Below are 23,113 nucleotides of genomic sequence, written 5' to 3'. Positions count from 1 at the left end.
AAGCCAAGTGAACGCCCGCCCCCTGGGGGCTTGGAGGTGCCTCGATTTTCCTCAAACGCTTCAACAAGTTCCGTCTATTCTCCTGGCCAGCAATAGGTAACTCATCTGAGATTTTATAGGGTATGATTTAATTTTGTAATGTAATTTGGAAAACAGACGACAAAAACGTATTTTGTCATAAATGTGAGTGTCGGGAAAGTCCACGCCAGTCAAACGGCTGATAGCAGAGAGAGGTCATTTGTGGAAGTTCAAATCTGTCTTCCATTCGCTTTTAGCACTTAAGGTCATATAAATGTAAAACACTGAGAACTCTATATTTCTGACAGCGGTGATCTGCCGTCGGTGTATAATATTTTTTAAGGTACAATGTCATAATACACAGTGGGTGATTATTCACTGCCCTTATTGACCACAAGATGGCACTGAAATGCAGCGGTACTGAATGTTTTCTCAATATTTAAACGCTGGTGTTTTTCTCAATGAACATTACACAGTAAGCAGGAATAAAAATTGCACGACGAAGAACCGTCCATTTCAATGTACTGCCTGAATTCACATGAATGCACAATTTTAATACGAATAATCACTTAAATAAAATGTTTTTTTCATTAGATTATTTGTGGAGCCTTTATTTTATTTGTATTATTATGGCAATACGTTTTTGTAGTGTAAATATTTAATTAAACGTTTAATTGAATTAATTTGAAATAAGCAAGCAGTTAATTTGTTTCTAAATAAGGCAACGTGACAGAATCACAAAAAATAACAAAAACGGATAGAATCCCATTGTGAGTAACTCGGATCGGTTGAGGCATGATACAGTCATCTATAAACCGTGTTAATCCACTTGTGTTTTTGTAAATGGATTGTAGTATCTTTTACACGTGGAAAGAGTTTGCCAGTATTATTTATAGGCTTACCAAACACAATGGAGGCATCCACGTACATATATATATGTCTGCCTTCCAACTTAACTTCCTTGCTGTGAAGTATTTAACGAATAAAACATTTATGAGATTCGAGAATCCCACAAGGTTTAACAAACAATTGTTTTAAACATTTGTTTTATGTGGCTTCAAGATTAAGTTTTGTCATTTATACGTAGACAATAAATTTATGGTTTAAGGTGGTACGAGGCACGATGTGACTGCTCAGATCAGATCAAGCGAACACATCACGAAATTCCATTTTAATGGATGCTACTCTTTAGAAAACAAGGCCTATTTAACTAAAAAAAATATAACTATAAATATTATTGCAGAAATGTGACCAATTGAGAATAGCTGTGTGTTTTTTATACGTATAATGTATATTTATAGACATCAGAACTAGCCTTTTGGGTTGTTTCATTAATGTATTTCTGCACATTTATATAATGTCTCATTTAAAAACATTTCGACGTCTTAGACATTACATTGTAACACATGTGGTGCATGTGTAATATGAAAATACATATATATTACGAATGTGTCCACCCATCACTTTATAAAGATGTCGCAATGCAGTTTAACTAACATCACTGCACAATAACACAGATACAATTATTATCACCTACAACCTGCATTTGTGTAAAAAAAAACAAAAAACAAATAAACAATTCGCACGACCTTAAGAAAGCCCTCGCGCTTTCGACCACGTGATACGATTCCTGGAAAGTTCCTGGAAATTTGACTTTTGTATGCCCGTCTTTTTCAATGAGGATTAAGCTAACGACGAGCGCGCACACACACAAACACAGAGCAGAAAAAAGCGATTTGTTGGAATATCACTTCTCCGCAGGAGAGAACAGCCTAATTATACGTGTCCCGCTCTGTTGGGGTGCTGTAACGCCGTTTGACACACGGCGCGTGCGGAGCGCTCGCAGACGTCGCGAGACGGACAGTCCGTCGCCTTTTGTGGAGTGTCGCTCCCGAAAGAATCAATGCAAATTAAAATTGCAAGGAATTGCAAGCCATCTACCCAACGGCGCAAAATGCCAAAGTCAGTCTGCCGAACGTCAAGGTGCACTGGTCAGTAAACTGATCACCCTACTCCGGCATCATTTCATTAATAAATGATGGGTTTAATCTAAACCATGGTCCAACTGAACGCCTGTAACGTGAAACGAGCTGGACGTTGCTTTTTCCTTTCATTGAGACAAAAGGTACGTGATGTGCGCTTTCTTTCACTGTCGCTTTCTGTCTCAAGTTTGCCATAGGTTTTTCTTTGCCTATTTGGTCACGTTTTCGTCTAAATCGTCAGCTGTCATACGACTTCCCATTGTGATGTAGGATTTTCATTTACGCCTTGAAAATATAGAGAATTTTATTTTGTTGTTTTATCACAGGAGGTTAGAAATCCGTCAATGCGTTTTCCTAGAGAGGCAGTTCTGCGTATTTTGCGCTTCTAGAGGCAGACCTACACGTGCCCAATGTGGCTTTCACGCAACAAGACGACCTTTTAGAAACGAATCATTTCGTCCCTCTTTATTGTTTTTCCGTTGATCTTTTCAATAAAAGATTTGAGAAATGATTAAAAAAAACATTTCCCTATTTGATCAACAGAGGTTCTGACCTTTGCTCAAGTGAGATTACGCGTAATGGCCAATTATCCCTTTTTATTTTCAATGTTGAAATAAATTCTGACATTTTCTCATCGGAAATGTTGCACTTTCAGGTCGGCGCACCCACACGAAAGGTCCAGGGACGCTGTGGAAGACTTCTCGCATGTATTGGTTCATTTTCCAGAGTCTTTGAGGGATAATTATAGACATTGACTGGATGCAGAACGGGGTTCTCCAATGACCTGTCACTCATCTGACTCCACGGAAAGCATCGAGAATGAAAGGAGATCGCAAAGCGAAACGCAAGTCGCGGAGTCCGATCAGAGTCGCATCGCCACTGCCATGAGAGAACTCAAAAATACCGGTAAACGCATGTTTCTACATCCATGCTTTTTTATTCGTTCTTAACACCTACTGAAATTAATGCTTTGCAAGACACAACATATTGGATTTGTATAACAAAATTAAATGCGGCATAAACGTGATAAACTAAGCGTTGATAACTTGAACATCTAAAAATCAATTAAGAAACAATATTGATCCATTTAATTGAAGGCTACTTAAGACTCATTAATCAACTCTTAACTGACAACACTCATGTTATAGAAATACTTGTCATGTTTCAATTAATTACTGTAAAATGCTGCCGTGCTTATGTTCAGACAGCTTTGCTTTTCTTGTCGCAATATGGTTGGAAACGTTGTCTCAGCCTCGCCTAAGGCCATGTTATGAAACTGCCTATTATGCATTCACTTCATTTGGTTTCATCTCATTTGGGTCTGACTGGGTGGTGTTGGTTTTTCTAAGGAAGTCGTAAAATAATAGAAATGTTCAGAGATGAATGCCAGTAGTCAAGCATGCAGGTGAACGCAAGAAAGAATGTCAGGACAAAGCCTTCACTGTTTACGTTCGCTTTTTTCCAACAAAAGGCCGTGCCTAGCATTTGTTATGATTCATGCCTTTACCTCATTTACATCTTTGTCTGATTTCATTCGTTTGTGTCGGGGTGTGTCTCCTTTAACACAAGCAGATTAGGCTATTTTACTTTATAGGGCATTAACAATGTGTGCAGCTGACGTGATGACAAGCAGAATTTATTTCAAGCTATTGTAACCCTTTTAATGACTTGCATTAGTTAAAATCAGTATTCAGGTTGACTATTAGATAATTATAGGTCTAAGTAATAATAGTGATATTATATCAAATTAGATATTTGTATTTTATTATATAATGTATGTGAGTAAAACAGTTTAGTTTTAATGTTACCCGTACCATATGCAGCATTTTTTTAACCTTACAAGTCGTGTAGCAAGATCAATGTTTGTTTGCTTCGGAGAAAATGTGGAATTGTTAGTGAGTGAGTGTTTAGATCTGTTGAGCATCTGACATCAAAAAATGCAAAACATTCACCAGTCAGATGGTGTATTTAAATATTTCTGGCAAAACATATTTTGCTGTGTGTGTTGTTTCTAATATTTTCAATTACATTAAAAGGACAAATAGTTTACAGCTCATAGAATACGATTTAGGAAATAAGTAGAAAGGCTTAAACATAAAGATCTTTATTATGCTCCTTATAGCTCCGCTCATTGCAGTTTCTCTCAATAAAGAATGATAAGAAAAAAAAAGAAGAGTGATAAAATGCAGTAGTCTGAACAGCATAGCCCTGGTCTTTTCACAGTATATAACTAGCCGTGTTTAGCCTCGTGCTGTTAATACTGTAAGCATGTTCTTAGAGGAGCATGTTATGGTCTTATGTTACACAAGCAAACCACTGAAACAGATACAGTGGAAGAAGATACTGGTGACCATGTGGATTTTTGTGTTCTTTTCTCGGAAGCAGGCTGGTATTGGGGCAGCCTGACAGCCAATGGAGCCAAGGAGATCCTGCAGGATACGTCGGAAGGCACGTTTCTGGTCCGAGACAGCTCTCAGAGGGACTACCTCTTCACCATCTCTGCCATGACGTCTGCCGGACCCACCAACTTGCGGATCGAATTCAAGGACGGCAAGTTCAAGCTGGACTCTGTTGTGCTGGTCAAGCCCAAACTTAAGCAGTTTGACAGTGTGGTGCATCTCGTGGAGCACTACGTTCAGCTGTCCAGGACGTCTTGTAAGGGGAGTACTCCTCTTGCCCAATCCAATGGCACAGTGCAGCTACTACTAACAACTCCTGTGTATACATCTATACCATCTCTGCAACATATGTGTCGGATCGCCATCAATAAGACCACGCGGCAGGTTCAGGAACTTCCTTTGCCAAACAGGTTGAAGGACTATTTAACAGACTATACCTACAACGTATAGAAACCTGAGGACGGAAGTGACCAAGAGTGCTGGGCTTCATGGAATCAGTGAAATGAAGTCTTGATATTTGTGATTTTTACCTGATTCCTCCTCGTGTGCCCAAAGACTACGTAAAGCAGAAATCACAATAATGTTAAGTGTCCTTCATAGAGCATTTAACACGATTATAGCCTGTAGATATTCTACAGTCAGTTTTTAATGAGTGAGTGTGTTTGTCTTTACATGTTTGGGGGATACTGGCCTAGATAGACATCTGACCTACATGTCAGATGTACGTAACACCTCAAGATTTGGCCACGTGCGTGTTTTAATGCAAGTGTCTGAGATACTTTTCATCCCATGTTTGACACATGGGAAACTGTACGTTTTCGGTCTTTGACTGTTTTTATTCGCTTAATATTCACGTTATATTTTGTACTGTAGTTGTAGACAAAATGATATGTTGAGCTGTTTCTGCGTCTTGATTGAGAATTCTCATCGGTTGAGAACGTTTAGCCTGAGGAACTGCTGGGTAGTGGAAAGCACCTTGAGATGTGATATACGTACCGAAATTTTTGTCGTTGTGATGATTTGTGATATCACGGTTGAGTTACTACTACTGAAACACCAATAGAAAACAACAATTTACTGTAAAATAACTAGCACGCATTAGACAATTAAAAACTGAAACGATACGAAAAAACTTAAGGTGTAATGTACAGGATTACACATTAGAACAGTTTGCCAAATATTAAGTTGCCGTTTTGTGTCAAAGTTACGCAACTTGAAAATATTTCACCGTCACATGTTGAACCAAGGGGTAATTTAGCAGAATGGTTTATTTCTGCTTTGGTTACGAATGGTCAACAAGTTTTGGCCTGTGATAATCCTACCTCAGGAGGGCGTCTTGATAAACCTGCATGCTGATTGGTCAAGCAAAGAGAATATTTGATTCTGGAATGATTTGTTTATTGATTGACAGACCAAAAGAATGAGCTAAATCTGAAGTTTGATTCATATTCATATCAGTTGCTTATTTTAAACTCTCTCCACACTGGTGTTTTTGAGAAGACTAAAGGGAATATTGCATTTTCCAAACAAAATGCTCACTATCCAATCTATTTTGGTTTAACAAAATTGGTATGTACCTTCAAACATTGGCTGCTCAGTGTTTTAGTCTCCATTCGCTTGAATTATACATTTATAATCTCCTATTGGTCGTTTCCCTAATTTAGCCTTTCAAATAAAATATTTATTAGTATAACCCCAATAGCATTGCTCTGATATTTAATACTAGTAGTTATATTATTGTCATTCCCAGTAACAATTTCAAATTTAGTCATAAATTGGACACAAAAAAGTTGAAAATCCACCTCATACACATCCGCCAAATTAAACCAACATGTTTTACCAACCTGCAGTGTAAAAATGAACTTTCTTGACATTAGCAGAACAGTTTGCCATATATGAATATTATTTGGACTGCAGTATTCTTCTGTTCAACAGTTTGTTAAAAATCAAATGTTAGAGACCGTTTTAGAAGTGTAAGAAGTATTCATTTGCCAATACTTCGGATGCTCTTGTGCTTTTTTGGAGCAGGTAGTAAAGTATCTTGTTCCTTTTCGCAATTTCACTTTGTTAAGATTTACAGTAAATTATAAAAGTGTTATTTTTATGCCATTCAGAGTATAAATTCCCGACTGTGAAATACAGAAATGCAGTGTAAAGTAACCAACCATCCACATTAGAGATAAATATAATCCAGAAAAAATAGATAACAGTGTACATCATAGTAGGAAACAGATGTTCTTCATCATTAGAAAATTCAGTATAATGATGTTGTTTCTCTCGTGGTCTTCCTTAATGACATAGCATAGTTTGTGTCGGAATCTTGCTTGGGTCTAATTTAATCTTTTTGCCGATACAAATTTCCATTAAATCATTTTACAACATTGTTCTGGAAGAGGAGTGAATAAACTGTCTCACGAAAAGTGAGAAATAAAACCAACGATAGCTTTAATTCATATTTGTTGAGTGTCATTTTTGATGTTAGGAAATGTATTTTGAAGTCAAGAGGTGAACAATCCATTCTCACATTTTGAAATCTAGGGAACACAGTTTTTGTTATTGTTTGTTCTGAACAAATTCACTGAATGAGCCAATCATCTGCAGAACTGGTAATAACACCCATCATCAAGGTCACACACCCACAGTTTGCCCCTCTGGCACACTCACAAACCTTCTCTAAACCCCACTTTCTATAATGCAGTATTTTAAAATATTCAGAACATATAACAAAATACATTTTTTGCATGGTTTTATTAGGATGACATACTTTTTATATCAGTCACCAAAAACACAATGGATGTGGGCGCTTGTATGGAAATGTTTACTATATGTTTACTGTAGTATTTGCCATTTTCATCATTCATTCATTAGACCTGTGTTTACAGCAATGAGAAATGTTTTTCCAATTTACTTTTTATTGAAGCTTGCACTTCATAATGTTTCTTTACTTACGTTTGTTTGTTTGTTTTTAACAGTTTTATAGCATTACAAGTGTTTGTCTGAAACTGTGATGAGTTGACTTGGATCGTTTCACAATTATGTTTAGTCTATTCTGTTTCCTTTTTTATTTTCTTGTTCGTCTCTTGTCCCGCCAAAAGTGTAGCTTGCAATAAAGTAAAGAAATTCTGAGTAACGCTTTAAGTCACTTCGCATTTTCCAGGGATCATCAGAATACAATGTGTCTGCAGTGACTTATGTATTTACAGACGTTTTCTCAGGAGGCAACTGGCTATGCCTGTTTAACGTATGAAAGTGAACATTTCTTTGTTAAATATTGACACCCTTTGCCAAAAAAAACAACTGCTGACGTTCACTTTGGCCCGGCACATGAGCTGTTTGGTCAAAGATAAACAATGTCTTGGAGATGTCTCAGTTTTCCAGGTAATCTTAATTTTGTTGGAATTTGTATTGCAGCGATCAACACATGCAAGTGTTTAGAATAGTAGAACATCAATCTTATTGAAGTTTCATTGAAGCCCTAGTCCATAAACTTATTAATATCTTTAAATGTGAAATAACAATTATTTACAGGCTTGCAATTACAGTGGCCGTACCTGTCTCTGGCTTGATAAACATCTTTACAGCTCATGTGAACAGCACAGTTTAGATGCTGTTGGAACTACCACACACAATCTGTACTCGGAAAGAAACTCAACAAATATCATTTACAAGTCTGATATTGGCACATTGTATTCTGTGTAATAAAGACTAGCCCGATCTTGCAATGCAAGTCGTGTGAGATCCATTTTAGCCCAAAAGATAATATCTAAACTTTGAATTAAAGTAGGTGTGGCGCCACATTCAAACCTACATGGGCATAATCCACAACAAAGTGAGATAATCAAGAGTTATCATCATAGGAAATAAAACTGGAGATAAGTATGAACTTAACTGACAACAATTATCTTAGTCACTCAGGGGCATCCTGATTTTTTGCATGCAACGATTGAAACTGAACAAGCATTTTTGCACAAATATCCATGTCCTTAATCGGCACTGTAGGTGTTTGCAATTTAGCTCAAAGTCTATAAGATTAAAAAATAATGGATTTTCTGAAGGGCAAATCCTTGCTTACAAATTTTAAATGGCTTAGTGTATAACGTGCTGGATGGAAAGAGAGGCCTTTATAGGATGCCATGTTACAAATGTAATGAATAGAAAATATAGGAGATAATGTGAGGACACAGCAACATTGTTGAAGTCTGAATATCGCAAAGGGCAGGGATCCTGGGGATTAGACATGCAAAAAAAATCCAGCTTTTGTAGCTCACAGGTGCAATGATATTCAAATCATCTTATTTTCCTGGAACAACTGTTTCTCTGTAAAACTATAACTGAACCAACTGGAAAGAATGATGATGGATGTGTTTTAGAAAAGAAATTTATGAAAATTAAAAGAGAAGAGACCAATGAACAGTCGCCATTGGTCAGCGTCACCATTTTTGTTTGTAATGTAAAAACACATTTACTTACCACATCAACCATATAGTTTATGTATCTAATAAAATTACTATTTGGATTCACTAAACATATATTAAAATGTACGACATTAGACTGATGTTAGCTAAAAAGGATGTATTAAAACTAGAGCAGTATTTAAAAAAAAACTCGATGGACACTGATAGATGCGGAACAATAATGTCCCGAATGTTCGTTCCGCCTGCGCTTTGTTTCCAGCCGGCAGACAAAAAAGTGGCATGCCGCGGAAAAGGCATTTGTAGTGCACAACCGCGTCAAGGTGTTATGTTTCTGTCATAAATATTTATATTGTTTTACACAAACTAATTGATGGTTATTTACTAACAATAATGAATACCGAGTGAATTGTTTGTTTATGTTGATCGTTTGTTTAGAAACAATCCTTATTGGACAAACTGTTTTGCTCAACATTCAACAGATTTCGGCTTTTTTATTCGTTAAAGATGGACCCCAAACATAAGAAGTTCCTCCGTTCTCAGCGGCTGCAGTTGGCCGATGAGATTTTAGTGGACGATACGATTGTTCAGTATTTATATCAGGAGGACATCTTAACGCAGAGCCATTTAGAGGAAATTCAGTGCGAGTCTTCTAACAGAAGGAAAGTGTTAAAGCTGCTGGATATTCTACCCACGCGCGGCTCGCGCGCTTTCCATCATTTTATCAAATCTCTAGAGAAAGAGTTTCCCTGGATCAAAGACTCTTTACTGCAACTGTGTGATGAAGAAGACAGCGAGCCTCCTCCGCCCTTCACAGGTGACCGTAATGTGCATGTGTGATAGAGATGTTCGAGTCGAGCTGTAGGAATGCCCTGTACCAGCTCGGAATTACGATTCATACATACATTTTCCCACTTTAAACCCGGAAGCAAAACGTCTGGATTAAGTAACATTTGGTATTTAAATAACGTTAAAGATAAATATTAAACATATTACGTGATAAACTTAATATATTAAGTAATTGATATCATTAAAATAATTTAAGAACATTGCCATTCATGAAATGATTTCCGGGTTCAGGTGGGAACTATCCTAAATCCGAGGTCTCAAACTGACAAAACCCACAATACCTATCTTGTAGGATACTTCAGTATTTACTTTTGAAAATTTTAATATTGTAATTATACTGTATTATAGTAGAAAATGATAAATGTATACCATAATAATCTGTAGTATTACCTATTGTAAATTTGAGAATACTTTCATTTTCTATAGTAGTGTAGCATACTAAATAGGTCAAAAACACAAGTGTCTTGAAATTTTGCAATAGTAAATAATGGTATACTAAAGTATTTTTTAATACTTTGGTATCTTGAAATTTTACTACAGTCAGCTGACAAAACCTTAATAAAACTTGCTGACGTTCCTCTTGAAATACAATAACTATCAACTATGCAAAGTGACCTTAATTTGGATTTCGACCATTGAAAAGGGAACAGTTCAATAATTTGCATATGGAGCCATATTGGGATCCACATATCTCTGGGATTGAAGAATACACATTTGGGCCTTAAAAATTTAGAATATTAATTAATATATGTAAAAAGATTTTTATATATGTAAACAGGATTTTTTTATCTGAAAATAATCTGTTGTCATTAGTTTTCTGAGGAACACAAACCATATTTTCAGAAATCTGTGGTTTTGTGCCCATGCATGCAGTGGAAGTCATTTGGCACAGTGTTGCCATTGTTGTTTGGTTACCAACAATCTTTAAAATCTTCTTTTGTGTTCTGCAGAAGGAAGTCAAACAGGTTTGGAATGACATGAGGGTGAATAAATGATGACAGAATAAAAAAAAAACTTTGGAAAAAGAGATCTTCCAATATTTTGTAAATATTAATCCATGGTATTTAATATTAATCCATGGTATGGGTTAGGGTTGGGCGATGTTTACCAAATTAACATCGGACGATGGCTATAGCGAAACATCGCGATGGACAATGACATCGCCCTGCGGCGTTTTAAAGTGAGGCATGAGATGCGCAGAGACACATCTTTAAATAGCGCGAGCTGGGCAGTTATCAATTCAGGCATCTGTACAGCGCGAACTTTACAGTTATAAAGTCAGACTAGTCTGATCCGTACAGTGCAAGGTTTTATGACTCTCAGCCTTGTTCATATTAGTTTACAACGAGCAGCGAGAGTCTCGTGACGAATCACGATGCCAGCTCAAAATCGTCATGTCAATCAGCCATCGTTTTTTGTGACATGGATTGAAAAGAAATCCGGAAATTCTTCATCAGCAGGCAAAGCCAAGACAGAAAGTAGACAAAGTTTAATACCATTTTGTTGAGGCCATTGGGGACAGGTGGGGCTTGGAACCGTTCGCTACGTCCAAACATTTTATGGTTAAATAACAAGTGCTGTAACTACTGCTGCTTTATAATACCCAACGCTAAACCCTTTTTACCAATTCTAGTAATTCAAGCAGAAGACTTCGAACAAATGTACATAAACCATAGCAAATTTCCATGTGACTTGGACTTGAAAAACCAACGCCTTGAGTCTGTGACATGAATTATTTACATGCACACCCAGCCTATCGAAAAAATGTGTGCGCTTTGCCGAACGAAACAAAACTAAAGCTCACAGAATAGACATTTTTGATATCTCCGGTGCTGTTTTGCTGAAAGTGGCCATATAATGTGTTTTATGATTTATGTTTTTTTAGAACTAACATCCCCCACAGTCACATTCTCCCGTTTATATTGTGTAGTACTACCATCTTCAAAAAAACAAGACGTGAAAAGAAAAACAGAACGAGAGAGAGAGGTAAAAAAAGGAGCTGTGTTTTGAATCTCTCAAGGCTAGGCAGGCTTGGTACGCTGCCCTGGTTTTCCATGAAAACTGCATTAATTCTTGGCACAGGCGCTGAGGCCCTGCACTCTCGCCGAGCATCCTCCTTTCTAGGAAAAATATAATCAAAGCCGTTTGTTGGCCCCTCTCCCTCCTGTCTCCAGTTACTGAGCTAAAGATTTTATTGACTCACTGTGGTTCAGATAATGATAAATTGGGGGATGGGGAGGGGTTAGAGAAAGTGAGAGAGGGAATAAAAGAAATGGGGGGGGGGGGCGAGTGGGCCTGCGAATTTCTAGGAAGTCGAGGACAAGCGTTACTCTGAGCAAACATTCTTTGCACACTGTATATCCTTGTTTTAATTTAAGTATCTTCTTAGCCTAATAGGATCTTTCCCTTTAGAGGTCTTTTGCAGAAACGGACTATCAAAACGCTGTGTTTTGCGTTTCCAGTTTTATATTCGCTCCTTATGAATTTGGATCTTGACAGCAATGTCATTACGTCGGTATTGAAACATGTTTTTCTAGCTCGCTGTTAATCGCAGTCATTTTGACAGGCCCCGAAACTGCAGAGTCACAGGGACGTTAATAAAAAACACGTGTTGTGGTTGTGTTTAACAAAGCCCAATCCTTAACAAGCCTTTTTGCGTCTATAGGCATCTAATTACCTGCTTTACTAATTCTTTATTAGACAACTGAGAACACGACTTAATTTGTCATACCCATTTGAACACCTGTAGGTAGTGTTTATTTGCATGTGTATTTTTGAGATTCTGGCTTTAAGTAAATCTATGCAAATTTGTTTTAAGAGAAGCACACATGTTGTTAGAATGCTTACACCTGAAGTAGTTTGTTCTGCGTTTTAGGCTGTTTACAAGTCGATGTGTTTTGTGACGAACTTCTGTAAATAAATGTGGTCTATACTTCCACTATAGCAAAAGGAAAGAGATGGACGATAGAACATAGTTTATGTAACGTATTAACATTTTCATATTTTACAAAGTTGATTAAAATTTGTTTTGCCGAAAAAATGAAATTAAGTGATATTGTAAATATTGCGCTTTTTTGTGTTATGTCATAGGTTACATCTATGCCTTAAATTCACATAAATGTTGGTCATTCAGGCAAATTAAAAAAAACATTCAAGAATTGTCAAAACACTGATTGAAAGTTGTGTTTTATAAATGTTTTTAAATATGTTTGTGTTAATTAAAGTTTTATATTCGTTATAATTTGGTGAAAAACATTTCTTGTTTTTCTGTTTACTAGAGATGCACTGAATTACTAAATTTCTCCATTGATACCAACATTGATACCGATTGTATGATGGTAATATTACCTTGCAGTAACTAAATTCTGTAGATTACATAAAATAGGACTCAACGCTAAGGAATTTTCATTTTATCTAGTTCTTTGTTTGTTTGTTTTTTAACCTATGAAATCTTAATTAATAAGCGTATGATACCATAAAAACTATTAGCCTATAACTAAAAAATTTCAACTATTGATGAAAACAACTAATCAGTAAGTAATGAAATAAGATCAAGTAATCAAAGTATGTGCAATAGCACGGATAAATGTAATAAAGCAAACATACAAATAATCTGTTTTTTTTTTCCGGTGGTTTAGATCGGTCTAATAATACCATTTATCAGGTACAGATTTTTTTTTAATTTAATACTTTATAGTCTTCACTGTATTAAATTGATTTAACCTTACTGAAGTTATAATTTAATCAGTGAAGAGCAGTGAGTGTTTTTTGTCTTCGTTCTTTGTTGTAATAAAAGACATTTATTATGCTGCTGGCCCTTTAAGAGAAGCACAGATCTAATATAATGTATTAAACGCGCTGTATTTCCACATGCGTTTAATTCCCGTTAGACACAACTGATTACTTTTTACAAGTATACTTGGTAATATTGGTATTTTGACATAATTTTGTTTCTATGTTAGATTACAAGTAAGAAGACGTGAAGAGAACTCAATTCAGTATTTTTCGCATTGTCTGATGCAGCATTTCAGCTGCGCGCATATCTCAAACAGCACGTTAGAACCGAATCCAGTCCTATTTTGCATCTTCTTGGGAATATTTAAATAGGCGAGTCTTAAAAACGTACAAATTATAAATTTCCATAACGATACAGCACTGGCCCGATCGATTAAAAGAATGACTATTAATATTAAACATCAAACAAGTGATGTTTCTTAACATTTTCTATACACATTTAAGGAGAGAACTAGTTTCACACAACCCATATGCAATCATCCTGATTGGTAACATGTTTCCACCAGACATCAGACCTCATCTGACCAATCTGTGTCATTTATTTGCGCAGCTGTATTTACGTTGTCCTATAGCTTCAGGTCAATCCCCTACGCGTTATTAGTAGTCCTGTATAATGCCAGCCAGCTGCCGATTTATCGCAGAGATTTGACACTGTTCTGTATGTTTGCTTTAACCATGTAAACCCATGTCAACCACAAAGACTATGAAAGACTTGAAGAACTGAAGCAGATATGCAGAGCAACATTTTAATCTGACATTTTATGGCAGTAATTTCAGCATTTACAATTCAGTTTCTTTATAGCATATTTTTTTATCTACTGGATGCTTTTTGTCTGCATCACTGCCTGAACTTGTTGAAGTCATAGTTTTCACAAAAATCAAATGATCATTTCATAGTGACACCTAATAAAATCATCGTGAAGTAGTTCATGCACATCACGCTATATTTCAAGATTCCCAAATCTAAAATAAAATTTTAGTTGTTTTCACAGATTATCTTTCATTTTTGGTCCTTTGTGGAGCTTGACGGCCACTTGTTACTATGCACTGTTATTGTGTGCAAAGAGCAGAATCAAAAGTACTCGCATTGTAAGCATACTGATTTTGTAATAAAATAATAAGTGTGTTTACATGCACAAAACAAGCAGATATCTTTCAAAAATCTGTTTATAAAAGAACAAATGTTTTCATGTGTTAACATGCAAATCAACAAACCAACTTAGTGGAAAAACTTGCTTAGATAAGATTTTGAGATTTGTCAGATCCCATAGTTCGCCTTGTAATTAAAAATGCCGGAAGGAAATTTGTCAGAAGCTGTATGTTTGTGTTTCTTCTACTTTTGTTTAATTTTGCCTTTCTACATTAACTTCATGATTTGAAAGGAGACTTTCATGCATCAATTTGCTGTTATTTCTATTATATGTAGTATATAATACACAGGGCTGTACATTAACTTTTTTTGCACGTAGCACTGGTTCTGGTTAATTTTTCTTAATTCTTTTCCATTCTTTTACTCATACAATAATTATATATTTAACCACATACTGTAGTTTACAATTATATTATTTACAATAGTAAAATGCAGTAAAATTCCTCTTGTTCCAGATACAATGGTGTTTTTGATATATTATTTATAATAATAAAATATTGGTTTAGGAAATATAAGTATACTCTAGTGTTTATAGTTTATCAATTCACTGCAAGAATACTACAATTTATTATAGTAAATATTATAATACAATGCTGTGTTTTTGGATGTTCTGGATGTTCATGTTTACCTGACTTTTATTTTGACTGGTCGTCGCAAGGAGTGTGTGGTTGACGATATCTTTCTCTAACAATGAAATGCTGAAATAAACTTTAAGATCAGCTCTCGAGATGGAGTTCATGTCATCATACAGAGACGCAAACCAATGCACTCACGTGCAGTTATGTATTGAACTGTGCAGCTCATTGAACTGTGCAAAAGAAGCAGTTGACATACCCCACTCAAAAAAATGAAGGGAACACTTAAAGGGGTCATATGGCGCACATTGTTGTCGTTGGTGTGTTATAAGTTGCCTATGCATGTATTAGACACGATTAAAAATGAAAGTGTTGGAACAAAAGATGCTTTTTATCTAAAAGCGAATGCTCACCCAGACCTGCCTGAAACGCCTCGTGTAAACACACCCCAACAAATCTAAGTCAGTTCATGGTATGATTTGATTAAGACTGCCCAAATGTATACGCAAGTAAGGTGGGCGTACCTGTCTGTACAATTGGTTTTGAACCTGGTGTTCCAAATATGGTAACATTATCGTCATATGTTTGCAGTATTCAACCAATCACTGGGCAGAGGTTAACTTGCCAATCATAGCACACCTCGCTTTTCAGAACAATTGCTTCGTAAAATATCCACGCGTTTCAGGCGATACAGACATGCACGGTATGTGAAAAATACACAATTTTTTAACCTTAAATCATGTATATAGATTGCATTACATCTAAAACAAATAATAATATTTGTTCTAGCCATGTCATATGACCCCTTTAATCATCACAGCTGCGAAGTGATGCATGGTACCTTCTGGTGCATGGTAATGCCCAACCTCATGTCACCAGAGTCTGTAGGCAGTTTCTAAAAACATGAAGGCATTGTTGCCATTGACTGGGCCTCACGTTCCCAAGACCTAAATCCAGTTGAGAACGTCTGGGATCTCATGTATCCAAAGCCAACTAGTAGCACCATAGACTGTCCAGTAGCTCACTTATCCTCTGATCCGAGTCCGGGAGGAGATCCCTCAGGACACCATATGCCATCTCATGAGGAGTATACAAGTTGTATGCCCAGACATTGCTGAGTTCATACGGCCATGTGGGGCCATGAAATTCAAACAAGTTGAATGAGCCAGTATTGTCGTTGATTTTACCGTAATTCCTGCCCTGAACTTGTTTATGATTTTGGCATTCATTGACCATTGTCACATTATTTTGTCCTCACAACATTATGCAAAGTATATAAGTAGACATTTCGTTCATTACATCACATTCGTACATGTATTTCGCACTGTACAGCCCTGCTACGTCATATTTTATATTTACATGTAATATTATGCTGTGAGACATGTGCACATGAAGAAAACTGACAGATAGGCAATAAAGACGTTTACATGTCATACAGGTTTTGCGTGTCATAATTATAGTCAGACTGTGCCCATAAGCACACTCATTGAGAGAATTTTTATGTGTTGGTAAAGAATTTCTACAAAAAACAACATTGAGGGTAAATACAGTAAGTTCATTTCTTATTCGTTTTCACAGACAAACAGTTTCGGGAAAAGCCTCTATCCTCGTGTGACTCGGCCCTTCTCCACCTCTCCCACAGACGGGCGGAGCCGCTTTTAATCATTTGCTCTTGAAACAAGCCAGCGCAGTGCTGCTCATGTGTTTTTGTTGGAACCAACATTCATTCTCCTCCTCCCTTTTCCCCACCCACTTCTAGTACAGTCTTGATTTCCAGGAACATTGGCTCAATGAGAGTCTTCCTGTCAAAATGTGGAAGCTCTGAGCAGCGCTGCGGCACCGGCCGTTCCAGCTGGCTCATAAAATCCGAATCTGATTCCTGAGTGTGCTGCATCTGTTAGGAATCTTATTTAGATGTGAAGAAAGAAGGGAAGCAAAAGCTCAAATTGACGGAGAGAGATGGGGTGCGTTAATGGGAGGTCATATATTTAAATAGGTAGTGAAAATGTTAAAAAAAAACAGCATGGACAAAGTTTAGTTAAACTCAGAGCTGTAGCTTTTTGTATTTGTGTCCAAAGCCAAGGGGTCAAAGGGTCTTTTAAGGACACAGAAGCAATGTCATCCGTTTTTCCTAGACATCCATTTAAGCAAAGGGGATTATTCCTGTTTTGACTTTTTGGTTTTTGTTATTTGTTAACACAGTCTTTTAGAAAAATGTAGGCCACATTGCAGAGCTCAATATAAAAGAACAACATGGTTCTAAGTGAAAGTCAGAACCCCTAGAACTGTTCTGAGTCCAACCCAATTCAGCTTCTCACTCCATAGTGTGCCCTTGACAATGATGCCAGACGCCTGACAAATAACAGCATTTATCTGCCATTATGTATTCTATTATGTGAGCTTGTGTAAGGGTTATGATCCTTTTCCAAACCCATGGATTTTTCACAGAATTAGGTGCGTTTTAACTAAAGTCATTATGATATTGGTTTACTCACAGAATGCTCAGTCTACTAATTCCATATATTTTTGACCGGAAATTTCCATTGAAAAGCATTGTAATCTTATCTTTCAATCTGCACTATTTTCAGCTTCATGCAAGTTCCGTTATTTAACTGGAAGCCTTTACTTGGATTGTGCTATTGAGTCAATGAATGAGGTGGAAAATGTACAAGAGAAGAATTACTGAAATCACATGTTCAATTTCCTTTTGATTATATGATTACATGTATGACAACGTATAGACAAAATGTATAGAAGACCACCATAGTTAGAGATTATATAGACAGTAGTTAAATATGGATTTTATGATCACCAAAATCTATTTAAAGGGACAGTTCACCCAAAACTATAAATTCTGTCATCATTTACTCACCCTCAAATTGTTCCAAATCTGTAAAAATGTCTTTGTTCTGATGAGACAGAAAGATATTTTGAGGAATGCTTATAACTACGGCTGAGCTTTACAGCTAAAAAGGCAACCTGGTAGCATTTGAAATACGTACCTCTGTACACTTTTTGCAGCGCCACAAAATACGTATCAACAGGTACATAGTGCTACAGTTTTGAGACAAAAAAGTCCACTTGGGGCGCTAAAGAGAAAAACTGTATTGGTCCTCGAGGTAATGCGTGTCAGTGTCACGATTTGTTTCTGAAACAATTTTATAAACACTTATTATTTGTACTTACATTTTAGAGCACCCAACCCCACTGCTACCCTAAACCTAAAACTTCCCACTTCCCAACCACATAAACACTCAACGGGGAAATTGAAGTCAGACACAGTCATCGAATGAACAGTGTATTATCAACAAGCCAAATCCAAACTTGCAGGTTGCAAACTTGGACTGTACATTTTTTTCCTACTTTAGTAGTCCGTGGTGGCCAAGAACTGTTTGCTTACTAGCATTCTTCCAAACATCTTTCTCTGTGTTCATCAGAACAAAGAAATTCATACAGATGAACAATTTAAGGTTGAGCAAATGATGACCGATTTTTTTTATTTTAGGTGAACTGTTAATTTAAGTAATAAACTAAAGTAATTGAATGTACTTTAACGTTTCAGTTATTCCTATGTGATTCACATGATCTGTCTACACATCCAGCATCTGTACTGAGTTTAAACCTGAGTGTCCTCAATGAACCCTGGTCTGCCTCCCCCTCGGTAGGAAACAGGAGAAGTGGACATTGTGCTATTCGTGTCACTGTGAAGGACAATGTGATGCACAAAATGGGTTAGACCTTTAAATCCTACAGGTTCACATAAGGATGATGATTATATCTGTCGTGGGTGGAAGCCTGTTTGTAAGGGTCTCAGAATTAACAAAAAATGTTACTTTCGCTATTTAAATTCAGATAAATGAGCAACTGACGTCATGCTTCGGTTTATTGGGAGATTTCGTGGAATTTTCCGTAGAAACGGCTCCATGTTCCCTAGAGGCCGAGTGTGGGCGGTTCACTATCACCCTCCCCAAAATTTACGAATTAGCTTTTTCTAGAGAGAGAGATAGAGAGGGCTGTTTAAGGAAATTCTCTCTCTCACACACACACAGAGCTACCGAAGCACAAACAGATATACTTGAATGGGTCTATTAACTTCTTTCTGATCCTTCATATTTACAGCATCCTTTCAAAAAGACTTTAAATTAATTTAGTTAAGATTTTGTGTGCTCAACGCATCTATGCACACATTTCTAGAAATAGACTATGGACTTGCTAAAGAAGTTGGGTTTTATTACCCTTACACAAGTCTCAGCCTCAGACGTCATGCCAACAGACCGTTGGCTGAACATCTGATGCATAAGTCACACTTCTCTGGAAACACTTCAGCATGTTCGAAGTCGTCATCTGATTGATTAAATTTTGTAGGATTTCCAGGAGACAAGTTCTTTAACGGTCCACAAGGATACAACAGGAAGCCGTTTGAGCTAAGAAGTAAGCTGTCGTGTTCGCAACGGTTGCTATAAGAATTCATCACGATGAATTGACAAGGCTTAAATTTTTAAAGTATGAGGGGTTCACGGCATAAACTTATAATCATGCTGTTAACTATTGACACATTCATGAATTTACACCGGTTTGTTACTGCGGGGACATTTCCATGCCTGTAAACATGACGCGTCACAAAACAAAATGTGATTGGTTGCTTTACCTGTCAATCATTTGGCCACTTGGGCGGGCCTTGGCCAAAGATAGCGGCAATAAGTTCCAGACATTCAGTATGAAATGAAGGTCTGGCTATGCGAGACCCTTACACCATCTTCAGGGTACTGACCCCCTCAGGTTAAGGGTTTAACGTTCCATTCTTTTTTCTTTCTTCTTTCTTGCTCCTATCTTTCTTTCTTTATTTCTTTCTTTCTTTGAAAATGATAACTCAAGAAATGTTAAAAAGTTAGCTTTTTTTAATTTTTATTCTGTGTACAAAGACATTCATGGTCCTTTATTCAGATAAAGAATTAGCACATATAATGCTCTAATGCTCTGTTGACTGTTTAAGAGTCTATCCCATGTTTGCTAAACCAGCACTAGCTGTGTAAAATCAGCTTTGTTGTATTTGCTATTGTTGGGGTACCTCGACAGTAATCTTCGTTGTCTCGGAGTATAAGAAACCCTAGAGAGGTGAAAAACCAAAACTTTGTGTTTACCATCTTCCACAAACGAAAGAAAAACTGCTCTATTTAAGTGCATATGACATCCTTTTGCAGTCTTATTTCCATAAAATCTTTCTGTTGTCTCGTCCATTTTGTTTTGTGATGAGTGGACGCTGACTGTGGGTGCTGGGTGGCTGCTTGCGTTTTTTTTTTTTTACGGAGAATCAATTGTATTATTGGTTGAAATTACCAAACTGTTTACCTAAATTAATATATTAATAAAAAAAACAATTTTTTAAATACTTTTCGGATATAACTATAATTTTGATTACCATCTAATTAAAATGTAACTGTAACGAAACATAGTTACTCATATTTTGTATTTTAAATACGTAATATTGCGTGTATTTCGTTACTCCCAAGCTCTGTTTAAGTGTCTCAAAATGTGGAACAATTTTAAATGAATATATAGTAAATATTAGTATGTTCAAACAGATTTCCCATTGGTTAAGCTCAAAAAATAACACTGTATTATTTTGGAAAATTAACTTCCTAATGGAGTAAAGACGCTAAGGTCTTCAGGTCTGTGTTAACTTCAGGTCAATTGATTTTATATTTAATTCATAGCAATATTGATTTATGTTCATTTTTATTATATATTTAATTAAATTCAACAGTTATAGATTTTTAGCGGAGGTTTACAGGAAGTTAAGTTTGGGCCAAATCATTTTTATGTTGTAGCAGCTGAAGCCAAAATGGAGAAGGTGGTCTACATGTCATGGCCGATGTAAACAGAAAATACTTTTCTAACTACCTATCCGAGTGTGCTAGTGAAACATTAAAAAGAGGTCCTAGATATGGAGAGTTGTTTTTCTCATGGATGAATGTGGCCACTACTGTCACCTCACGACAGAAATCAATGGACGTCCTTGATTTTGTGAAGAATTTGGGAACACTCAAAACAAACTGTCAAACTGACCTTTGCTCCATTCATCCACACTGATCAAATAAAGCCCATCTTTATTCTCACCAGACAAAAACAATGACGTGTCTTTTACGCTGGGCAGGCAAAAAAGATTGGATGTTGAGGTCACCACCTCCTAAATCATTTTTGTATTTGACAAAGAAGGTTGTTTTCTATTGCTTCTAGTTTTTATTCTTCCAACATTAATTACCGTTCATTTAAACACATATTTAAAGTTTATTTGCCGTGATATGTAATTATATAATTAAATCTGAATAGCGAAGTAAAAAAAAATTAATTAAAACATTATACAATCATTTAGACATTATTTTATTTTTGTTATTCTTTACAGTAACTATTGCTTAATGCACTTAAAGCTGCCTTTGCAGTCCGTTTTTTTTTTTATTCCTTGCGACATTTCCCTAATTTATTTGTATCATAATTATTTAAGTATACAGTATAAAACAGAATAGTGTGACTCATAATTCGTTTCATCTTTGTTTTCAGTTCAATGTGGCCTTCCTGACCAGATCCTTTCGACAGTCCCAACCACACAGCATCTGAACCATCTGGCTGCATGTCTCGGTCCCGAGTGGAAGTCGATCTTGCTGGACATGGGCCTTTCCTCGGCAGATTTGTATCGCTGCTGTGCCGACCACCCCCTTTCGATTCAGAGCCAGGTGCTGGCGGGTCTTGTGATGTGGACGCAGAGGAACGGAAGAAAGGCCACGGTGCAACTGCTGCTCCAGAGCCTGCAGGCCGTAGATGTTCCACCATCTGTCCTTAAACAGGTGTTTGTGTGATGACACATTGCAAGTAACATTTGAGACTTTTTTGTAAAAAAAAAAAGAATTCTTAAAGAATCGAATGACTACTCTGTCGTTTTTAATGTTAAAATATTTTCTAGCTCTGATTAATGTACAGGGATAACTATATATTAGCCAGTCATAGTTTTATCTTAACCAATGGCAAAACTAGTTTGACCCCTTCCATTTCTAGGGTTAAAATGATTGAAATGATTATTGAATTTTTTTATTAAGGTGAATAACAATAGATATATATAAGTTATTAAAAAACTCGTTTCCGATAACATATACATTACATTTGCATTTAGGCATTTGGCAGACGCTTTTATCCAAAGCGACTTACATTGCTTTTATCCTATACATTTTACATAGGTATTTGCAATCCCCTGGGATTGAACCAACAACCTTGCGTTGTAAACGCAATGCTCTTAACACTGAGCTACAGGAAAACTATAAGATAAGATCTGTACTGGAGTAGTCAAGGTGCCAATATTTGCCCAGCACTAACACTTGTTGTAATCTGTGTTGGAAACAATATACCTTGTTGATTTATGCGATTCATGATCATGTGCGATCAAATATTTACTTCTCATTCAAAACGGGGCTGCTCTGCCCAACCCTTCCACCCAGTAATAACTCTCTTGTGAAATTGAAACGCCACGTTTTTTTTAAGGAAGCGTCAGTGTTGTTTTCATGAGGCCTGTGCAAAGTATCTGTCGGTCTGGGTTTGTGTGTATTTAATGTTGACAACACTACAAATTATGGCTCGTCTGGGAAACCAATCTTATATATATTTTAATGTCTTTTGCCTAAATGCTCTGGTATCTCATGAACTAAAACAAAAATGTGTTTTGGAAGGGTCGTAGAGTTGGCCAGAGACACAAACATTCTTGAATTCCATGTAACTTGGACTGGAGAATAATCATAATAATATGTGCATGAATAATGTAACGTTCCGCATCTGGTCATGTTTTTGGCATGTGTTTTTCAAGTAAGTCTACTATTAAGATAAAAACAATTAGGGCTGATTTATCATGATAAATCGCATCCAGATTAAAGTTTGTGTTTACCTAATA

The 23,113-nt window shown here is 36.5% G+C and overlaps 2 protein-coding genes across 5 annotated transcripts in view; both read left to right on the top strand.

The window, feature by feature from the left end:
• The first annotated feature begins 9 nt into the window (after positions 1–9).
• Positions 10–7,525, top strand: socs2 (suppressor of cytokine signaling 2). 4 transcript variants are annotated; one of them, XM_056748139.1, is made up of 3 exons: positions 10–96; positions 2,656–2,906; positions 4,383–7,525. In XM_056748139.1, exons 2-3 carry the CDS (start codon positions 2,780–2,782, stop codon positions 4,847–4,849), a joined length of 594 nt encoding a protein of 197 aa, XP_056604117.1. In that variant the 5' UTR covers positions 10–96; positions 2,656–2,779; the 3' UTR covers positions 4,850–7,525. The 4 variants fall into 4 exon arrangements, with proteins under 4 accessions (XP_056604117.1, XP_056604116.1, XP_056604120.1 ...); XM_056748138.1 differs by lacking the exon at positions 10–96 and adding an exon at positions 1,660–2,143; XM_056748142.1 differs by lacking the exon at positions 10–96 and adding an exon at positions 1,665–2,143 and having other exon boundaries at positions 4,386–7,525.
• A 1,579-nt stretch (positions 7,526–9,104) lies between these two features.
• The window catches only part of cradd (CASP2 and RIPK1 domain containing adaptor with death domain), a 25,085-nt gene continuing 11,076 nt past the window's right edge, over positions 9,105–23,113 (top strand). The window contains exons 1-2 of the mRNA XM_056748489.1: positions 9,105–9,628; positions 21,739–22,022. Of these exons, the coding sequence (XP_056604467.1) occupies positions 9,319–9,628; positions 21,739–22,022 (594 nt within the window). The 5' untranslated portion in view covers positions 9,105–9,318. The remainder of the gene's footprint in view (positions 9,629–21,738; positions 22,023–23,113) is intronic.

Source organism: Triplophysa dalaica, chromosome 5, assembly GCF_015846415.1.
Source record: "Triplophysa dalaica isolate WHDGS20190420 chromosome 5, ASM1584641v1, whole genome shotgun sequence".
NCBI classification, from domain to species: Eukaryota; Metazoa; Chordata; class Actinopteri; order Cypriniformes; family Nemacheilidae; genus Triplophysa; species Triplophysa dalaica.
The sequence above is the reverse complement of the archived record's forward strand: the minus strand, read 5'-3'. Positions and strand labels throughout refer to the sequence as shown.

Coding starts and splice junctions, on each gene's coding strand:
- socs2 (XM_056748139.1), top strand. CDS start 2,780: ATGACCTGTCACTCATCTGACTCCACGGAAAGCATCGAGAATGAAAGG. Junction 2,907..4,382: donor GAGAGAACTCAAAAATACCG/GTAAACGCATGT, acceptor TTTTCTCGGAAG/CAGGCTGGTATTGGGGCAGC.